Genomic DNA, 22,080 nt, shown 5'->3' with positions numbered 1-22,080 from the left:
ATAGTATATAGTATAGTATATAGTATAGTAGAGTATATAGTATAGTATAGTGTATAGTATAGTATAGTATAGTGTATAGTATAGAATATAGTATAGTATATAGTATAGTATATAGTATAGTATATAGTATAGTATATAGTATAGTATATAGTATAGTATATAGTATAGTATATAGTATAGTATATAGTATAGTATATAGTATAGTATATAGTATAGTAGAGTATATAGTATAGTATAGTGTATAGTATAGTATAGTATAGTGTATAGTATAGTATGATGTTAGAGTGACTGAATTGGGGGCTGGAGAGATGGCTCAGAGGTTAAGAGCACTCGTTGTTCTTCCAGACAACCTGGGTTCAATTCCCAGCAACCACATGGCAGCTCACAACTATATGTAACTCCAGTTACAGGGGACTCTACACCCTCACACACACATACATTCAGGCAAAACACCAATACACATAAAAAATAAATATAATATTTTAATGATTGAGTTTTCCAAAGCTTCCAAAGCCAGGAAGTCAAAAAAGCATACTGAAAATAACCACTGATCTGACTCCAAGGGTCTCTGACTAACCCCAGGGAGATGCACGTCTTCTTGACTGACCCCAGGGAAATGCACGTCTTCTTGACTGACCCCAGGGAAATGCACGTCTTCTTGACTAACTCCAGGGAGATGCACGTCTTCTTGACTGACCCCAGGGAGATGCACGTCTTCTTGACTAACTCCAGGGAGATGCACGTCTTCTTGACTAACCCCAGGGAGATGCACGTCTTCTTGACTAACTCCAGGGAGATGCACGTCTTCTTGACTAACTCCAGGGAAATGCACGTCTTCTTGACTAACGCCAGGGAAATGCACGTCTTCTTGACTAACTCCAGGGAGATGCACGTCTTCTTGACTAACCCCAGGGAGATGCACGTCTTCTTGACTAACCCCAGGGAGAGGCACGTCTTCTTGACTAACCCCAGGGAAATGCACGTCTTCTTGACTAACTCCAGGGAGATGCACGTCTTCTTGACTAACTCCAGGGAGATGCACGTCTTCCTGACTAACCCCAGGGAGAGGCACGTCTTCTTGACTAACCCCAGGGAAATGCACGTCTTCTTGACTAACTCCAGGGAGATGCACGTCTTCTTGACTAACCCCAGGGAGATGCACGTCTTCCTGACTAACCCCAGGGAGATGCACGTCTTCTTGACTAACCCCAGGGAAATGCACGTCTTCTTGACTAACTCCAGGGAGATGCACGTCTTCTTGACTAACCCCAGGGAGAGGCACGTCTTCTTGACTAACCCCAGGGAGAGGCACGTCTTCTTGACTAACTCCAGGGAAATGCACGCTTCTTGACTAACTCCAGGGAGATGCACGTCTTCTTGACTAACCCCAGGGAAATGCACGTCTTCTTGGAAGCTGGAGTGTGAGGCATGAACAAACCAACCTGCCTCACTTTTCCTTTGTAAATGGTACTGTTCTAGTGAACATTAATCTTTTACTAAAGCCATCTCATTTATGGTTGGAGCATTATCCTGCTTTTATTTCCTAGCCAGTAATCTACAAATAAATTTAAAATTATATCTCATGCAGAATAATTTTCTGTGACTGTGTAGAATTTCCTGTAGTGACATAACACTAAATTATAAATTAGGCTCCATATTTTCTCCCAAGAGCTAGGCAGCACCAAAACTGTTTAGTCAACAGGCTTAGCACAAGATTATACTTGAATCTGGTCAATATACACAAATCATCCTATTTGATGCTGCATTAAGATGGCGGGTCTGTTTGCTGTGACCTCAAATTACACTTAACATCCCTGGCATACCCACAATTTGTGTATGGAAATTTGGAAGATCAAGAAGAAATTGAGCTGGATTTTGCATGGCGGCCGAAGCCTGACAGAGAGAAGGTGAGGAAATAAGGAAGCAATTGAAATCACCAGGAATTTACTAGAAAGCATATTTTAGAGGAGGAAATGATCACAAGAATATAATCTTCTTTCAATAAAATCCTGAGAAATCTGGCAAGGGCACTTATCTCCCAGGGCAAAGTTTTATTTTTTAATAATATTACAGGAGAAGAAAGGAAGGAGGCTGAAGATTTAAGGATGCATCTCTAAACCTCTCTCAAAATACAATTCAGAAAATTATGCCAAGACAGGAGAACAAATATATCCTCTACCTTAAGGCTGAAAAGAGACAAGGGACAGATAACTGTGTCTACACTGTATGAAGGATATTTTTTAAAGTAAAACAACATAGTTATGGAGTCTAAAAACTCATTTTCTGCCTCAAAATTTTTGATTAATTCATCACAGGAATGAAACAAAAAGTAATTTACAATTTTACTTTACATACTATATTTGGATTTTCAACAAAAATACTTGATATATACTTTATATGCAATGTAACCTATGTCCTGGACCCAGCTATCGTCTCTACTGTGCCTAACCTACTTCTCTACATGTACAAGGGCCCACTCCACTCTCGGTGCACTTTACTGAGACCCACAGACAAGTGTTAACGTTGGGTTCCCTGGTACTTACATTTGTCCACTCCTGACAGGTAGACACATTCTTTGTTTTACACAACTAAATAAAGAAGTGACAGGAGGGAAGACTAGAAGAGAGAAGGAGGAGGAAGAAAGGGAAAGAAGGAAGAAAAGAGAGGGCAAGTGAATTACAGATCCGTGGGAAGAGAGAAGGCATGAACATATGAAGAAAGACACATCCGAAACCCTGAGGTCCTCACCAGTGGACCTTATGGGTGATATATAGGAAGACCCTAAGGATAGCAGGCTAAAGACAGGAGCAATATGAAGAGCAACATGTCGTCTGCATCTGGACAGTAAGTGAGATTTCCATCAAAGTATTCAGGCCTCCATTGCAGTGCTCTGGATAAGGAATGAAGGTCATGGACATGAGCTAAAAGAGGCTGTCAAATATATGTCAGTGAAGGGAAAAGAAATAACATTCAAGCAGGAAGTGACCAATGATTTTATATACAAAGCATACAAGGACCAGGGCAGGGAAGATGGCTTAGCTGCCCATTTGGTGAGCCTGCAGGAGGAGCTGTTTTCAGATCTACATAACAGGCTGGGAGGGGAGGCAAGCACAGGCAGTCCTAGCACTGGGAAGACTCCCTGGGTCCCAGGCAGTTAGTACTGCAGAATGGGTGAGCTGCAGGCTCAGCAGAAGACCTTGTCTCAAAATATAAGGTGGAAAACAAAAGAGCAAGATGCCTGCCATCAAGCTCTAGACGTCATGTGCGGTCACACATACACGCACCTGCACACACACACACACACACACACACACACACACACACACACACACACACTGCTGCACCAAAGGAAAAAGAAAAAGAAAAAGGACCAAAAAGAGTTCACAAATCCAAGAAGAAAAAGAAAAAGGGGAGGTTGTGGTAACAGTTGGTGGGGTGGTTTTAATGCAAGCAGTTTTGCGGGAGACAGATTGGCAGCATCCTAGGACACAGTACATATTAAGTAGAAATCCAAGAATACTGGTGGAAAAGCAAATACATTTTGACACTAGCTTTTGTGATCCAACCCAAGCATATTAGACTTAAGATTCCTCCAAATCAGACTGGACTCACACCAGGATCAGCTCACAAGTGAAGAGGACAGAGACTTAACTAACAACAGTAAAGTTATGAAAAGGAGGAAAAGCTCCGGATTTACCTCAGCTGAGGTACTCACTACAAAGCTAAACTGTTCCATCTTTGCTTCTTGTCTCCCCCTCAAATTCATGGCTCCCTAAATGGAGCACTACTGCCAGGGGAACCTTGCTAACACATATACACTGCATCTTTTTCCTCTGAAAAATTCTTCAGACTCACCACTTACTTCAGGTTTTTTTATTTTTTTTTTAATCTCATCCCTTGAAGGTGACCCTTGATGCCCCTCATCTGAAGTTGCCCGCACTTGCTCTCTGCCCACTCACCAGCTGTGGCTCCCCACCACACCATGGTCTCACTGCTTCCCGGGGCTACACGTTTTCCCGTTTGTCCCAAATACCTCAGACATGGAGCTAATAAAAACTGTACCATGTCAGGTGGCAACTAGCATATATTTACCTCTGCTACTGAAGCACTTCTGTGGCTCACAAAGCAGGCACTTCATAAATCTTTGCTGATTCTTTTGTCAGGAAAAATTTTTGTATTATTTCATATCTGTCTGCTTAGCCCTAATGATCTAAGTATGTCTGACCACATGTTTTCATGTGTTCTTATGACATAAGCAATGTTAACAATGTGAATTTTGTTCACAGTAAATACTGAACGTTTTCCCTAGAAAAAATGCTTCTTTATGATATCAAATTTGAATAAAATAATTAGTAATGCACAATTCATGTTAAAATATATGATATTTGAAAAACTACTCAGAGAGAAGACAGTTTCTCTAGCTGTAGCATCTGTTGTCCACTAGCAACAGATGCAGGCTGTGAAGGCGGAGGAATGCAGCTGACTGTGGGCGGCACTCTTGTGGCGGGCTAGCTCAGAGAAGAAAGCAGGAGGGAAATCCACTCCAAAGACAGACGTTAATAATTACACTGGCTAAATCACGCCAAAGTGCAGAGCATGTGTCACACTGAACTCCATACTTTCCACATATTATTTATGATCTTCCTGTGACTTTTGTCTCCAGTATCATGCCCACTTTATGTGTGAGAAGACTAAGGATTAAAAGACTGAATAATTAGCCTCATCTAGCTGGTATTAGCAATGGATAGAAAATGCTATAGTCACAGTGATAACAAGCTGTCCAAGGACTTAGGTAAATGTTTGGGCCCAGAGGAAATGAGTGAGTTTTCAAACTATGAAACCCACAAAATCAGAATTAACATTATCCTAATTGTCTAGAGAACACAGAATGATGTGAAATGATCAACTGTCACCCAGTTCTTAAATAATTATCATATGGGTGTATTATACTTTAATAAGATAGGATTTAGGACAGAACCTTAAAAATAGCAATGTCCAAAATTCACAAAGATCTTAAGATGGTTCTTATAGCCATTATAAATGAACAAATACACCCTCTAAGAAGGGATATGCATGCCAATAAGTAAATATAGAAAGGTATCCAACATCATTAATCCTTTGGAAAATGCAAATTAAAATATAAGATACCAGTATAGACCTAGTAAAGTAAAACAAAAAATAATTCTAAACACCAAATACTATGAAAAAGTATATAAACTGCATTCCTTAAGAACTTGAAAATGTAAAATAATACAGATACTATGGGAAATTGCAGGGTTTTTTTAATTAAATAGGCATTTATCATAACATATATAGTACATATATTTGTGCCATAGAAACAGAAACTTGTAGTCATACAGAAACTTGAATATTTATAGAATATATTCACAGAAACCTTATTGTTAATAGCAAAATATTGAGGAGAACTCAAAAGGTCATCAATGGGTGAATGGCTAAAATCTCTTCTAAATCTATGTATACCAAGATGAGAAAAATAGAATGAACTATTTTTGGTACCAGGAAAAATGCAATAACATGTATGGATTGCTTTAAAGTGAATTTTGCTTAGTGAGAAAAGTTGATCAAAAAGATTCCATGCAGTTTATAATTGTTACTCTTATATAACATATTTGTATTGACATTGCTTTTAATAAATCATAATTACATGAACTTATAAGGAACTATATGATATTTTGATATATCTATAAAATACAAGTTGATCAAATTAAGCTAATTAACATCTCCAAAGCCTTGCTTACCACTTCTACAGTGAAACATTTAGCATTCACTCTTATTTTTGAAAATATGCACTATTATTGCTTATAATCATGCAGCTGTTCCATAGACCTCAAAATCTATTTCTTCTGTATATCTGAAATTTTTGTCTCTTTGATCAATAATCTCCCATTCCCTTCATCACCAAACCTCAATCTCTACTGGACATTTCTCGACTCTCTATTTCTATAATTTTACTTTCTTGGCAACAAAAGTGAAAAGAGAACAACAAGATGACATCAAACTAAAAAACCTGTAAACAAAGGAAACAATTAACAAAGTGTGGAGATGAGTCATAATATAGAAAAGAGTATTTTTCTTAATAAAATGGTTCTACATATAAATTTTAGTAATGGTTTGGTTAATCTCTACATGAGATAAAACTACACAGACCTATGTACTTAAAAATGGTATGAACTATTTAAAACATGGGTGTACCTCACTGGTAAAGTGTTTATTAAATGAGAGCCAAATATGACCCTCAATGCCATATAAAAAATGAGTTTGTCCTATCAAATACTATAAAAATTGTGTTTAGCACAAGGAATTAAAATCTTATCTCCCCTACTTTGTAAGAATTTTATGCGAGTGTCTTTATCTTCCTTACCCAATAAAAATTTGGTTGCCCAAAGGTTCACTGCTCTATTATAGGAATTTGATGGCCTGCAGGAGTGACACTTTTCTCCTTAAAGCAGTGACCCTTCCTTTTTTTATTTCCAATGTGTCAGTTATTTTCAGACTAGCCCAACTGAATATATTGTGAAATCAGGCCTCATGGGGGAACACAGTCACCACCTTCCTTGGAGCGAAAACCAAATGTACCTCCTGTCTCAGTGTGTTTGCTCTTCTAATTGCACTATCTAAGTTTGCCTTGTCCAGACACGTAAATTGAGTGATAGACTCTTTCCGCAACACCAAACATATCTCTATCAAAACTGCTAAGAATATATAAATATAAACTTCCTAGTTCTCATATTTTACTATTGATTATATGGTATCACCATTGCTGGAAGCTTATAAAAGGTGACCAGAACTCTGATTTATTTCCCTGCAATTTACTATAATTACTCCAAAATAAGATTTAAGAATAAAACAGTCCTAAGCATGAGAACTGGAGCCCAAGTGTGTCTGACTCTAAATGTGTATCAGTTCTCTGCCAGCTAATATGATGCCCACTGCAACCTCTCTTACTAGACCACACACTTTTATGTGCAGCTTCTTAAAGGAAGAATAAAGAGGAGGTTTATCTCTGGTGACATTTAAGGAAGCTTAAGGGAATTCAACAAATTCTTAATTAACAAGTTGAACATATGAAATCTTTCCATTCAGAACTATAAAGATAATTGATTTAATATACTAATGTGGCCTCACAAGAACTTTGGCAGTCTAGCAGAAAGTGGCAGTGGGCCACCTCTACCACCTTGACTGTGAGCACTGCCTCTCGCTGGAGGTGGCTCTGGGGTTTTCTGTCATGCTGCCTTGTATACTTGAAAGCTAACAGCTGTGCCTCTCAGTTCATACCAGGCCGACAAGCTGCACAGCAGAGATGTGCAAATAGAGCCGTTACTTGTACATTTGGTCTGAGCCAGCCCTTGTGAACACAGCCAAATTACAATCGCCGCAGCCAGCGAGCTAGAAAGGTGCAAAAGTTGGTTCTTATCTTCAGATGAATTCATCAGAATTGTGTACACTATGCTACATCTATGAGAAAACTACATATACAGGGAAAGGCAAGATAAATGAATAGTAAGCAAAACAGTGAGTCAAGGATGTTCTTCTGAGTAATAATATTTTATTTCGTGTCAACAAAAATTACTCAGAAATATTTTTATTGGTTAATTAAACAAATGATTTTTAAAACCAGAGCCAAACTGCCTCATTGTATCAAGTCCCCAGTCCAGAATATATTTTTAGAGGTATGATATTCAATTGTATAAAGTCAATTTAACACATATACCGTTTGAAATATTTCTTAAAAGCTTAAAACCAAGACATTGTTTTGGACGGTAAAACAATAAGCCAAGAGGGTACCATTATGTACTTCGTGGGAAGAACATAAATATACAGTTAACAGAACCCAAGAAAAGTCACTATTATTAGCAAGTGAACAAAGTAAATTCAATGTTAGGTTAACAAGATGAAAAAGAAGCAACTAGAATCATTGGCTAAAAATTTCAAATACATATTAGAATATTGGTGGTACTTTTATAAAAAAAATTATTTAATAAAACTATTTACATCTTAAATATTTTAGAATTAAAGATCATATACATTTACAAATATCCTGTCCAAGACCCTGACTTCTGCATAGGCCCCACAAACTAGAGAAAAACAACTTGAAATGGAGGGGAGAGGGGGGGTGCACAAAGAAAAAAAACCCATGGGGTCTACATATAAGGAACAGCTGAGCCTTTAAGGTGACAGGATGAAAATCAAACTAAAGAAGACAGCCAAATTGGGTAGAGATGAAACAATCTGCACTCCTTTTTGATAGAACATTACATCTCAAAATGGTGATCGAGGCACCAGAGAAGAAAAGAATCAAAGAGCCATTAGAAGAAAAAGGAAACTGAGCCCTGATTATTGCAGGGCTGGTACTTTACAAAGCAACTGACCCCCAGTTCTGAAGGAAGAGCAAGCTCTGGAGCCTTCCAGCCTTCCTGGGAGACCCCAAGAACTCATCCTCAGTTCTTACTCTGCATTTTCCTACATTCCAGTGTGTGAATTTACTCATCCCCTGAGACAATAGAGGATTTAGCTGAATCCTCCACTCCTGGAAAACAAGAGAGGTCAGGAAATCCCGCCCATTCTTTTGTGTTCTGAGGGACGGCTAAATGTAAACCAGAGCTCTTCTTCTGGGATTACAGAAAACTCACAGGCAACCACTTTGTAGCTTCTGCTAAATCCAGACACAGGTAGTCTAATTTCCCACTCTGTCATCTCACCCAGGAATTTTCTGTCTCCTTTTCCCCTCCTAGATGGTTAAGCCGGGGTACTAGACTTCACCAAACTTAAGTTCGTCTTCTCTCCTGGTTCTAAACTGCTGCATTTTGAGCCACCATTATTAATGAAAGTCCACCACTCTCTAGTGACTCCTCCAAAGAACCACCTGTATAATGTCACCATTCAGTTCCCCAAAGCCACTCCTTTCTGTATGTGTTTATATCTTCCTGTAAAGAAAAAAAAAAAAAAAAAAACAAACTTTTCTGAATGACCTTTTAGATACTTAAGGATCGCCTGGGTCAAATAGTTCCTCTACTGCAATTCTCTTCAGCACTCCATTAAAGGGGCTTTTCCATCAATGAGCCCTGCGATTAAAGACTGCCTTCACCTAAGTCTAGACCTACTTTTATTTGACACTTTCAACCTACAAGGGGGGGTTTAACTTTCCAAAACACAAACCATAATTTCCTTTTATTAATATTTATCTTTATAAAACCACATCTGTCATTTCTCTTTTACAGACAGCTATACAAGAAAATATAGGAGACAAGAACAACATAAATAGCATGCTGTCATATTTCCTTCAATATTCAAAGAATAAAATTATACATTAAAATGTGCTAGTAAAATGCATTTTATAATAAAAGTGAAAACTTACAAACAAGTGAAGTTTTGAAATCAAAGAAATAATTTTTCCACATTTCCTTTTGGTTGATATAATCTAAGTGTATCTTTAGGATTTATACAAAAGAAAGGAAAAACTTGCTGAACTACTGCTGCTGCTCATTAACTCAAGCACGAAGCTAGTAATCATTTAACTACTAAAACTCCCCCTGAAAAACTTGTTACAACAGTTCATTACTCCTCCTGTGGCCCAGTACCCTTAACTGGATTCGTAAAATAAATCCTCAATGTTTTTTATCACACACACACACAAAAGATCTAGGGCATTTCTATACCAAGGCAGTATAGGAGATGTTTTTAAGTTGTAAAGGCAAAGAAGATACAGAAAAGTGAACCACTCACCCGCATTGACTATTGCATCTACCTCTAGCAACGTGATGTCACCTCTGTAGAGGGAAACCTTTTCACTCAAGCTTTTCTTCATCTGTGGTGTTTCCTGAGTATTTTCTTCTGTAATAAAAAGAGATACATATTAATAGTAATATTCCTAATTTAATCAATAACTTTTTGTGTGCGTACATCTGTGTCTCATGTGGAGGGGTACATTAGTGTGCCGTGTGCATGTGTGGAGGTGACAGGGTTACCTTATGTACCTGTCCTCACCTTTCACCCTGTTTTGAAACAGGGTCCCCACCACTGCATGTGCCAAGCTAACTGGACAACAACATCTCTGTGTCCTTATCTCCACTTCCGTCTTCCCGCAGGGGCAGTGGCTTATAGGCACTCAGATACATATGGCTATTTGTGTGGGTTCTGGGTTTTCCAACTCAGGTGCTCATGTTAAAATGGCAAGAGTTTTATTCACTGAGCCATCTTTCCCAGTACTAACCAATTGCCAATTTGAGTCACAGAGTTACAAAGGAAAATCTCAAATCTGTGTAAATACTAGGGGTATGGTGTTTGGTCTGTTTATACTCTATTTTAAATATAAATGCACTGTCTGAATTAGTGGTCAGTTAGGGTTTTTGGACAACTTTGGGCAATATCTTTGGTCATTAGAAAAATTAAAGTGCGGTGCTGTTTAAAGACGGCAGCGGAGGAACCTCAGCAGCAGAAGCAGGAGCCACTAGGCAGTGATTCCGAAGGTGTTAACTGTCTGCCCTATGATGAAGCCATTATGGCTCAGCAGGACCAAATCCAGCAAGAAATTGTGTTGCAGAATCCGCTGGTGTCAGAGCAGCTGGAACTCTCAGGGCCGTGCAAGGAGCGTGCTGAGGATGGCAACATCTACCAACAGAAGATCGAGGACCTCCACCAAAAGTACTCATACATCCGGAGGACCAGGCCCGATGGCAACTGCGTCCATGGAGCATTCGGCTTCTCCCACTTGGAGGCGCTGCGGCTCGAGGCTGTGTCCGCCAAGGTCAAAGAGGACCTGGTATCCCAGGACTTCACCGAGTACCCCATCGAGGACTTTCACAACATGTTCATGGACCTTATTGAGCAAGTGGGAAAGCAGACCTCAGTCGCTGACTGCTGGCCTCCTTCAGTGACCAGAGCACCTCAAACTACCTTGTGGTCTACCTGCTGCTGCCCACCTCAGGCTACCTGTAGCGGGACAGCAAGTTCTTCGAGTACTTCATAGAGGGTGGCCAGACCATTAATGAGTTCTGCCAACAGGAAGTGGAACCCATGTGCAAGGACAGTGACCATATCCACATCGCTGCACTGGCCTAAGCTCTCAGCGTGTCCACCCAAATGGAGTACATGGACTGCGGTGAGGGTGGCACCACCAACCCACATGTCCGCCCTGAGGGCTCTGAGCCCAAAGTCTACCTTCTCCACCGACCTGGATGCTACAATATCCTCTACAAGTAGGGCCAGTGGCCTGCTGTGCCCTGCCTGCCTCCCCCTGCCAGGCGCTAGACATGTACAGAGGGTTTTCTTTCTAGTTTCATTTCTTCTGTTTTGTGTATGTGGTTGTAAATGGTCATATTTCACCCCTCCTTTTTCCTGTCATACCACCTTCCGTGTTTTATTAAAGGGGATGCTGGTGGTGAAAAAAATTAACACTATCAATCAATTTTATTATGATAATATCATTTGAAGATGAAATTATGCTCTATTATATTCATAAGGAAAAGATATGCACAACTACAGAGAGAAAACATATTTCACAGAGAAGACCATTTCTACTTTTTCCAGCTATATAATGGAATCTTTCAAAACGTATTTATTTAACCATTTAATTTCAACCTTGCTATGTCTAAAAAAGATCCCCCATCCTGAGAAGATCTAAATTTATGAAAATGTTCTTTCCTTACCATGGTGAATTTAAACTTTCACTATACAAGACAATGTTACTATGCAAGAGAAATGGCTGCACCCAAAACACAGAGCCAGGAGGCTGCTCTAAATCCTGATATATTGTTATATATTTTAGGGAAATACTACTAATTTGAATTGTCACTTATTTTAAGACAAAGTCAACCCCCTTAAAGAAATATGAATAAATGTCTCAAAATACAGAAAGGCTACATATAAGAAGAATTTTATCATATTTGTAAAACATTTATAAACTCAAACACAGGTATTTATGAAATATGCACATCTTTTATGGATAACTATAATCCTATACACTCACTCAGACACTTTCAGATGAGCATGCAATTTTAAAGTATTTGGAAGATAAGAAGTGATAGGTTTTAAAGCATCTAAATTACCTAAATTGTCTTTGGGGGCTGTCCTAGTTTAGTTTCTCTCTTGCTGTGATAAACACCATAACCAAAAACAACCTCGAAGAGGAAAGGTTTTATTGCCTCTTACACATACAGTGCATCATCAAGAAAGGTCAGGACAGGAACTCAAAGCAGAAACTTGAGAAGGGGGGCAGGAACTGAAGCAGGGGCCATGGTGGAATACTGATTAAGGCTTGCTTTCTCTGGCTTGCTGGGCTACTTTTGATAAACAGCCTAGACTCTGCCCAGAGAGTGGCACCACCCACAGTAGGCTGGGCCCTCCCACATCAATCATCAATTAAGAAAATGGCACCAAAGATATGCCCATAGGTCAATTCTATTGAGTCTTAAAAAAAAAAAAAAAAGCAAGGCTGTGAGTCCATATCCTATCAGTTACTACTCTTAGGACTTTTAAATTTAAAAACCTTGATTCCCAGTTAAAATTTACAAGACTACAATAAATATTTGATAGCTTCTGCAGACAATTTTTAAGTATCTGAATCAGTGAAAATCTATAAATTACAAAAGGCTCCTATGTATCAGCACTCCAATGGGTCTTAAATTAGCAAGAATTTCACAAAGAAAACAAAATTTATTTATATATGGGAGGTGACAAAATAGATTTATCAGTTGTTCTCTATTTTTAAAACATAGGTCTATAAAATTAAGCCCCTATTTCCTAATGGAGAGTTTTTATGCACTACTACATTTGCAGTGACACTGTTAAGATGCTAGATATTGGCAGGATATCAGGACACTGAGGCTGCACCTCTGCTTCATTAGTAATAGCTTATAAAACCAGTGACTGAAATGGAGGACTCTAAGCACTCATCAGAGAAATGGGACTTGAGTCCTAACTCTGGCTGCTGGAGGAAATGTGACATTTTAGGCTGCTCAGAATGGCACTAATTAATAACCATTTAAAGTTGGTTCTAAGAGCCCTAAACCTTACAAGATCACTGTGTAGCAAGAGGTTTTGTGATTAAAGACAAAAACAAAAAACAAACAACAACAAAAGACACAAGGATATACTTTGTTTCATGTTGTGTCCATTCTGCCTCTCATCCTGGTAAGGGGCAATCCAAATGGACTTGTCAATCACCTGCATTAGGAAAATTCCACTCAGGGGGAAAAAGTTGTCTAGTCTAGAGATTTTAGAAGCTACATAATTGAAACTGAAAAAAAAAAAACCCTCCATAAAATTTGCCTAAAATGAAAAATTGGCACAATAAATCCCGTAGAAATTGCCATGCTTGCCACTTAGAATACACATTGCTCAGCAGTGCTGTCTTTGACAACTGTCCCCTCTCATGCCTTGAGAAGATGCACTAGTGTACAGTGGCCACTTGGACCCTGTCCAGTCTTACCCATTGAGTGTACCACCTTCTCCACTACAGTGCCTCTTCTAAATTATTTAAATGGAGATTACAAGGACCAGGAAGCTGAGAATGGATCCAAGACAACCTGTCCCCCTCCCCATAGCAACGGTTTTTAAACATACATGACACTTCTGGATAAGATGGGAGCTAGAGTTTTCCTTCTCTTTCCAGAGAAGGAAAGAGGTAAAATAAGAAAAACAGACTCAATTCCAAAAGAGAAAGAGGAAGAGCTTCAAATATCCATCTACAATGGAAGCAAAGGAATACCTGAAAAATGCATAGATAAAACAGGACATTGAAAAGCCAAATAGTTAAAGCTCACAGCACCCTTCAAAGAGGTAAGCCAGGTGTGACAGCACCCCACCCAGGATGAGCCCCCACACAACCCTTAAAGGCCTCTAACCTAATGTGGATTTAGGCAAAGAAAGTAATTCCTCTACCAAACAGAAGATGAGTGGTGAGGAGAAACCCATGTTAATCAGTCAATGTGACTCAGAGAGCAATACCTAGATACCATTTTGAGAAAGAATCCATGTTTAAAAACTGAGATACTCTAGGGTCATGAGATCAGGGAACAACCATAGTTTAGGAGCTCAATTTGTTCTACCACAGAAGCTTATGTCTAGAGAGGCAATTGTAGAAAGCAAGAGACAGACAACAACAAGTGGAAGGGTACAAGAGGGCAGGAGGTTAAGCCAAGGCAGAAAAACACATGGCCCAGCCCCAACCTCAGTCCCGCAGGGATCTTACCCACTGGGAATATCACTGCAGTGTGATAGCTCTGAGCCTGAGGTCACTGAGTGGACTGACCTCTGGAGTCATCTACCTTCTCCTTCACATTTTCGCAACTTTATTGATGACCATGGGATACCATTCGATCTGAAGGTGATTTTTTTTTTCAATTATTTAGAGTATTTTAAAGATTTCATTGTATAGGTCTTTCACTTCATTGGTTGGGTTTATTCCAATTTTATTTTTGGTTTATTTCATTTTAGGCTATTATAAATTGGATTATTTTCCCGAAATTTCCCCCTAGGTATGTTAATCTTTGGTATACTGGAAAGCTATGGTTTTTGTATTTTAATTGTGTAATATGACACTTTGCTGAAAATGTTTGAAAGCTCTAGGAATTTTTCTAATGGAATATCTGGGAAAGGGTCTCTTGGGACAGCTTCTTTCAATATGGACTATTTGACTTTTCCCTTTCCTATTTGTATCTTGTGTTTCATTTCCTTCTTAGTGCTCTAGCTAAGACTCCAAGCACTATACTGAATAGGGATGGAGGGAACGGGCAATGTTACTGACGCTCGTGGGGCTGTTTTGAGTTTCTCTCCATTTTGCATGATGATTACTATCAGGTTGTCACTTACAGCTTTTACTAAATTGAATTATATTCTCCTATTTCTAGTCTCTCTGGGTCTTTTATTCTGAAGGGACATTGGAGTCTGTCCAAAGCCCCAGAAATTTTCTTTTTCTTTTTTCTTTTTCTTTTCTTTTCTTTTTTTTTTTTTTTTTTTTTTTTTAACCTTCTAAGATTTGGGGCTGGAGAGATGGCTCAGAGGTTAAGAGCACTGGCTGTTCTTCCAAAGGTCTTGAGTTTAATTCCCATCAACCACATGGTGGCTCACAACCATCTGTAATAAGATCTGGTGCCCTCTTCTGGCCTGCAGGAGTGCAGGCAGGCAGAATACTGTATAAATAATAGATAAATAAATCTAAAAACAAAACAATACAAAACAAAAAACCAAAACCTCTTAAAACTCTTTTCTCGTCTCAGTTTCTCTCACCAATCTTCTTTGCTCTTCATCTTTACTATTATTTAATCCTGTGTCTCTGTTTCTCCCATTCCCTGCCTCCTTTATTTATATCATTCAATTAATACCCCTACTATTACCCCTAAATAATTTTTAACTTCCAAGTATATTCTTCAGTAGTTTTTCCATTTAAGAGCATTGTTATAGTTCATTTTGATTGATGTTGCTGCTATCACAATGACAGTCTTTCTACTATGTCAATGTTTTTATTTCCTCAGATGATAGGATGAGATGAGAACAGTACCAAAGCTTTATGAGTACATGTCTTGGGCTGAGGCCAGAGTATTTCTATTAACTATTCCTAGGCCTAGGCCTGAAAGCTTCTAGCCTCCATACAAGCTACTCTTCTGTAAGCCCAGATCTTGAAGGATTCAGCTTCTAGCATCTGTCTGCTAACCTAGGGACAGAATGTTTCCGCCTCTGAGACTTAGTGCTGAAGCTCACTTTTTCTCGTTCTTTCTGAACTCTGGCTGGTTGATCCAACTCAGCTGTACTGGATCAAACCATCTCACCAAGCTGACTGATTCAAACTGCCCTCTCTCTGCTTCTTCTCACTGAATTGCTCTGCTTGGAAAAACTGTGCCTGAACTGTATGAACTGGACTGCACTCGACTGAATTGCACCAAAATGCACCAAACTACACAAAACTGTATTGTGTTCCTGAAGACTACTGTACTGTCTCCAAAATTCTACTATATTCCTGTATATTCTCTCTCTCTCTCTCTCTCTCTCTCTCTCTCTCTCTCTCTCTCTCTCTCTCTCTCTCTCTCTCTGTGTGTGTGTGTGTGTGTGTGTGTGTGTGTGTGTGTGTGTGTGCTCTTAAATAGCCTCTCTCTCATGACAGTTGGACCTATGCTATCTCTGACTCATTCTGTCAAATCTTTCTCTGATTCATCATTTTGTTGTCCCTCAATTAAACACTATTGTTTGGAGCTAAAGGTGTATACTAAATTCCAGCCAGAGGAATTAAAGGTGTGTATTCTAGCCAGAGGAATTAGAAGTGTATACTAAGGGTTTGTCTGTATTCCAGCTGGATAAAGAGACCTAAGACGTTATCCCTTGCCAGAGTAGTCATGCTGCTGGATTGAATTCGTGTACAATATTATGTATTATGTATTGAACCTTCATGATCAGACTGCTCAATAAGAACATTCTCAATAAAGCCAGAAGAGCTATCTAAATCAACTTATGTGCAAAACACAACACAGAAACATGAAAAATATAAGGCAACATGATTCCTCCAAAATACTGTAACTCCTCAAGTACTAACTCCAAAGATCTGAAAGAGATGAATCACCAAGGAAATAAATAAAATATCTTCTGGTAAAAATTATCTATGGCTTCCAAAATGAAACAGGAGATGAATTCAATTCAGGACTCAAAAAGAAATGTCAGAAAAACACAAGAAATACTGGCAAAAATGATGAAGAAATCAGCAACATGGAAGAAAATTTCAGCAAAGAAATTGTTATTTTAAAAACAAACTAAGAGGGGCTGGAGAGATGGCTCAGTGGTTAAGAGCAATAACTGCTCTTCCAGAGGACTCAGATTCAATTCACAGCAACCACATGGCAGCTCACAACTGTCTGTAACTTCAAGATCTGACACCTTCACACATGCATACATGCAGGCAAAACACACATGCACATAAAATATAAATAAATAAACAGAAAACAAACTAAAATAAAAATCTAAACACTGAAATGAAAATTTTAATGACACAAACACAAGATGTAAAGCATCTATAGAGTTGGCCAAGGAGACAAAATATTATGAAGGATAAAGGACAAGGGAAACAGTGCACTCAAATGTCAAAAAGGGAAATAGGAGAGAAAACCGAGACTACAATGCCCAATAAATCCTGTGTGTCGTAGAGACAACACAAATAAGAATGTAAGGAACTCAAAACGGAGTTAAGATTTAACTAAAGGCACAGGACATCTATCCAATAAATTACAGTGGAAAATTTCCTCACCCTGTAGATATAGACAACCAATGACAGCATGCATTTAGAAATAGAATATGAAACAGACACAACCAGAAAAGAGCCCTTCCATGACATATTACACTTAAAAGCTACAAAGATGTCTCAGTGGGTAAAACACTTGCCATGCAAGCATGATGACCTGAGTTTAGATGCCCCAGAACACACGTAAAGCCAGACGTAGTAGCATAAGCATCCATAATCCAAGAACGCCCTGGCTATGGTGTAACAGCAACTCTATTCCCCTGTTTCAATTGCTGTCTCAGAGGACTATTGCAATTTTTGCTCACCTAGGCCAGTACTGGAAGTGCCTAGCCTCTGTACAATCTAACCTACACCTTGAATGTTTTCAGCCTCTAAGACTTACTTAATAAGCTCACCCTTTCTTGTTTTTGCTGAGCTCTGGGCCTACTGGTTCAACTCAGCTGTTCTGGCTCAAACTCCTCCCCCAAATGATTTATTCAATCTGGCTTTTCTCTCTGCTTCTGAATTGCTCTGCTTGGCCTCAAACTAAGTCCAGCAATCTGCTCTAATCTTCTGGCTGCTTCTCATTCTATGGCTTATTTGGTCTTCCCCTGAGTTCTCCTCTCTCTCTCTCTCTCTCTCTCTCTCTCTCTCTCTCTCTCTATCTATCTATCTCTCTCTATCTCTCTCTATCTCTATCTCTGTCTTTCAATTACTCTCCTGACAAAACTGCCTCCTTCCTCTCTGCATTACCCCTTAAGTAGTTTCCCTTTCCTCTCTCTTCTCCTGAGAGTTGAGCACGTCCTATTCGGTCAAATCTTTGATTCATCACTTTGTCTGACACTCCATTGAATATCACTTTCAAACATGGGTGCTTCCTTCTACAAACTAACTTTACCTTCATTGTTTGGGATTAAAGATGTTTATTACCATGCTGGGACCTATGCTTTTTTTTTTTTTTTTTAAATCTGAAACATACTCTATACCAGGCTAGCCTTGAATTTAGATCTGCATGCCTCTGTCTCCTGTATTCCAGCTGGATCATACACACTTAGAAGGTCTTTGGATGTGATCGCCTGTCAGAGCAGCCATGTTGTAAATTAAAATTCCTCTATAGCATTGGGGAACAAGAGACAGGAGACAGGAGACTTTCCAACTAGCCTGGTATACAGAGCAGCAAACAAGAGAGACCATGTTTCAAACAAGGTAGAAGGTGAGTTGTCTTCTCACTTCCATATGGACTATGGTACATGTACAACTACTCTATGGAGAACCATGCCAAATTCTGCCATGTCAGAAATCTCCTGCTGAGGCTGCATACTGTGACCTTCGAGTTGCTGACCTTTGCCTCAGGAGGTCCGTGTTCTAGGCTATCCTTGGACTATTTACTTTTGAAAGAAGTAGGGAAGTCCCAACTTGGAACCACCCAGAGCATCAAGGAAGTTCTTACAGGGAACTACTCAGAGAAATAGGAAGTTCTTACAGGGAGCGATTCAGGCTATGGTATTCTTGCCTGGGGGCTAGGGTGAGTGAGATTAGAATAGATCCCATTGACCTTGCTCTATATATATTCTTACTAGTCAGCATTAAATTGAATCTTGATCAGAAATTTCCTGACTTGATTCGTTATCTCTCACATCTCTGTATCCTACTTTCAATCCCCACTCCCTCTCTCAGGTGAACCCTGATTCGATTTTCCCCACAGGCTAGGACACAACATTTGGTGCCCAAACAGGGATTGAAAATAAGGGATTAAGTGAGGGACATTGCGCGGAAAGATGAGTGAAAGACAAGTGGACCGTTTGCCCTGAACTCACGTGCTTCGCAGAGTAACGGCAAGGTAAGCAACGCAAACATGGGACAGGGCAATAGTAAAGACTTACTCAGACAGACATTGGAAAATAAGTTTCAAATGCAAGGAATAAGGGTAAATAAAGGACAGTTTGATGAATTTTTAGATTTTGTCAGTGAAGTATGTCCATGGTTTCTTGAGGAAGAAGTGGTTAGTTTAAAAACTTGAGATGACGTTGGTAAAAGATTACAGGGTCACTATGTTACTCATGGATCTGAAGAGATATCTGCCATGGTTTTTTTCCCTTCGGGTTTTGATCAGGGATGTTCTTGATCCCCGACATGAGCATGACAAAATGAGAGATTTATTTTCACAAGCTGAAGATGTCTTGGAAAGAGATATAAGAGAATCCAGGAATAGCGATAAGGAAGGTGTAGAAAGGGAAGCTGCTTGGTCTCAAAAGCATGACTGGGCAGCCTCGTCTACAGCACCCCCAGAGCAACAGGATTCCATGGAAAAACTTCAGGGACAGGTTCAGGCCCTGGAGAAGGAAGTTAGCTTAGCTAAGAGATGGAAACAATTAGAGAATTAGAATAAGGACTGATGATGATGTTGAGAAAAGTCGTTGTGGACAGAGAGAGAAGGCTTCCAGTCTTGTAAATAGCCCTCAGAGTATGTCCCCATTAGAACTGGAAGGCCAAGAGCAAAAACAAAGGACAAGCGATGAGCACTGAGCTCACTTCCCCGGATGCAGGAGCGCTAGATTTTCAGAACAGCCAAGTCAAATAGTATGCCCCTGTAGAGTGGAATAGAACTCAAATAATTAAAGACTGCTTGTGCTCAGTATGGACCCAAGGCTCCATTTACCATAGCAATAGTTGATGTATTAATGAACGCCAACCTTGCCCCTGCTGATTGAAATACCTTAAGCAAAGCGTGTTTAGATTGAGGAAGTGGGTAATTTTAAAATGTGAGATAGATTTGGTAAAAAAATAAAAAAAAATATAGAAATGCTATATTATGTTTTTATACCTATAAAGGTTCCTCTATATACTTTTGTTTGTTTGTTGGCTTTTTGTTAAAGATAGTTTAGACCCTAGATATGCCGTTTATTGTTAAGGTATCGAAACTGCTTTTTGTCTTGCCTACGAGACTGCTTTACGATCGTCATGTCAATTTTTATGTGTATGTCTGTAAATTTGTTTAAATATTGTTTCATTTTTCTATATCTTGAGAGAGGGCCAAGCTTTACTTGCTGGCCAATTTTCCAAAACAGTGCAGCCCAACATGGCATGCACAGCCTATGAGGTACACTGCACCTCAATGGCAGGAGCAGGCCTGCCCACCCTTCGCGGGGCCTGGACCCAGGCGCAGCGGCCGCCCATGGGGAAGAAGTCCAGGACTGGAGAGTCCTAGCTGAGGGATTGACAATTACAGAGCAGAGATGGCTACAGACACATGGCCAGTTGGAGAAGTGGAACTAGGAGGCTGATAGTTTTCTAAACTAGCCTAGGGAATGTAGTTAACTGCCTAGAACTTAGAATTTTCTTGTTTCCTTGATTAATTTTTGTTTGAGATATTTAAAGATTTTTTTTTTACTAGAATTGAGATGAAATAATTAAATAAGGTTCAGTGGCACATGCCTTTAATCCCAGCACTCGTGAGGCAGAGGCAGGCAGATCACTGACAGGATGTGGTGGTGCATACCTTTAATCCCGGCAGTTGGGGATTAACACAGGCAGAACTCTTGAGTTCCAACCTGGTCTCCACAGGACATGATCTACTGATAAGCTAAGTTACTTACAGAGATGTAAACTTTTTAACTTGCTTGAGACTTGAAACTTGGGGGAACATTTGCCATCTTCTCCCAATAAAGTAATAGTACCTTATTATTTGGCTGTTACAAAGTTGATTCATATAGGTCGAGTGCAAGAAAGAAGGTATTTTGGTAAAGGACCTGATTTTATTATTCAACCATATTCTAAGGAACAGCAGAATTGGCTGTCTGCTAACACAGATGATTGGCCATTGGCTTGTGCACAATTTTGTGAGTATATAGATAACCATTTTCCCTCTAACAGGCTTCTCCACTTTTTAAATAAACATCCAGTTATTTTTCCTAAGTTAACTCAATTTCAGCCTGTGAGAGATGGTTTGCTGATTTTTACTGATAAGTCTTCTAATGGAAGAGCTAGTTACGTGGTAAAATGACAGACATGTTATTCCTACTACTGCTAAGTCTGCTCAAATTGCTGAGCTACAAGTGGTAGCTACTGTTTTCCAGCATTATGCCTTTTGTTCATTTAATCTATAAACACATAATGGCTCAGGGTATGTCAATAAAGCTTTCCAAAAATTTTGTGACTCTTTCCATAAATCATATTACAGGTACTCCTTATAATCCTCAAGGACAAAGTATGGTGGAACGAGCTCATTCCACCATAAAAACCAATTTACAAAAGGTAAAGGAAGGGAACTTTACCCCCATCACCTAAAAATTCTTTGAGTCATGTTCTCTTTATTTAAACATTTTTTACTGCTTGATGCCAAAGGAAATTCTACAGCCAATCGATTTGGCACAGCAATACTCAGTCATCCTTCACTAGAGTGAAGTGGAAGGATCCTTTAACTGGACAGTGGAATGGACCCAACCCTGTACTAATACGGGGTCAGGGTTTGTGTTTCCTCACAGGAACATGATGCTGCACGCTGGCTACCAGAGAGGCTTGTGTGTCCAGTGGATGCTGGCATGGATGAGTTTGCTGATGATCCCCGAGGTTGGAGGTGAAGCTTCACTGGACACTTATTCCTGATCCTTCTCTTCTTCAACCGGCTTCTTGGGATAACGTATGTCAACAACACTCACTGCCTGACTTCCCTGTGTGTGAAGAGGAAAGGAGTACTCAAGTGTTCTAGTACCTGTGAGGCATCCTCCTTACGGACCGGACTGAACTTTGGAGTCGGTGCTTTGCAGGGACTCCTCCAGAATATTTTCCTTACAGAAACTCAGATTTTTAAGCTTTATAAGTACTTTTCCACCCTAATTGTTAGGGGCAGTTTCATCTGC

The 22,080-nt window shown here is 39.5% G+C and overlaps 1 protein-coding gene and 1 pseudogene across 1 annotated transcript in view; one reads left to right on the top strand and one right to left on the bottom strand.

The window, feature by feature from the left end:
* Macrod2 (mono-ADP ribosylhydrolase 2) overlaps positions 1–22,080 on the bottom strand; it is a 1,925,774-nt gene that overhangs the window by 1,845,755 nt on the left and 57,939 nt on the right. The window contains exon 3 of the mRNA XM_051144748.1: positions 9,745–9,852. Within this exon, the coding sequence (XP_051000705.1) occupies positions 9,745–9,852 (108 nt within the window). The remainder of the gene's footprint in view (positions 1–9,744; positions 9,853–22,080) is intronic.
* Positions 10,188–11,220, top strand: LOC127188319 (ubiquitin thioesterase OTUB1-like; annotated as a pseudogene).

Source organism: Acomys russatus, chromosome 4, assembly GCF_903995435.1.
Source record: "Acomys russatus chromosome 4, mAcoRus1.1, whole genome shotgun sequence".
Classification (NCBI taxonomy): Eukaryota; Metazoa; Chordata; class Mammalia; order Rodentia; family Muridae; genus Acomys; species Acomys russatus.
Note: the sequence above shows the minus strand (reverse complement) of the source record. Positions and strands in the feature narration are given on the sequence as shown.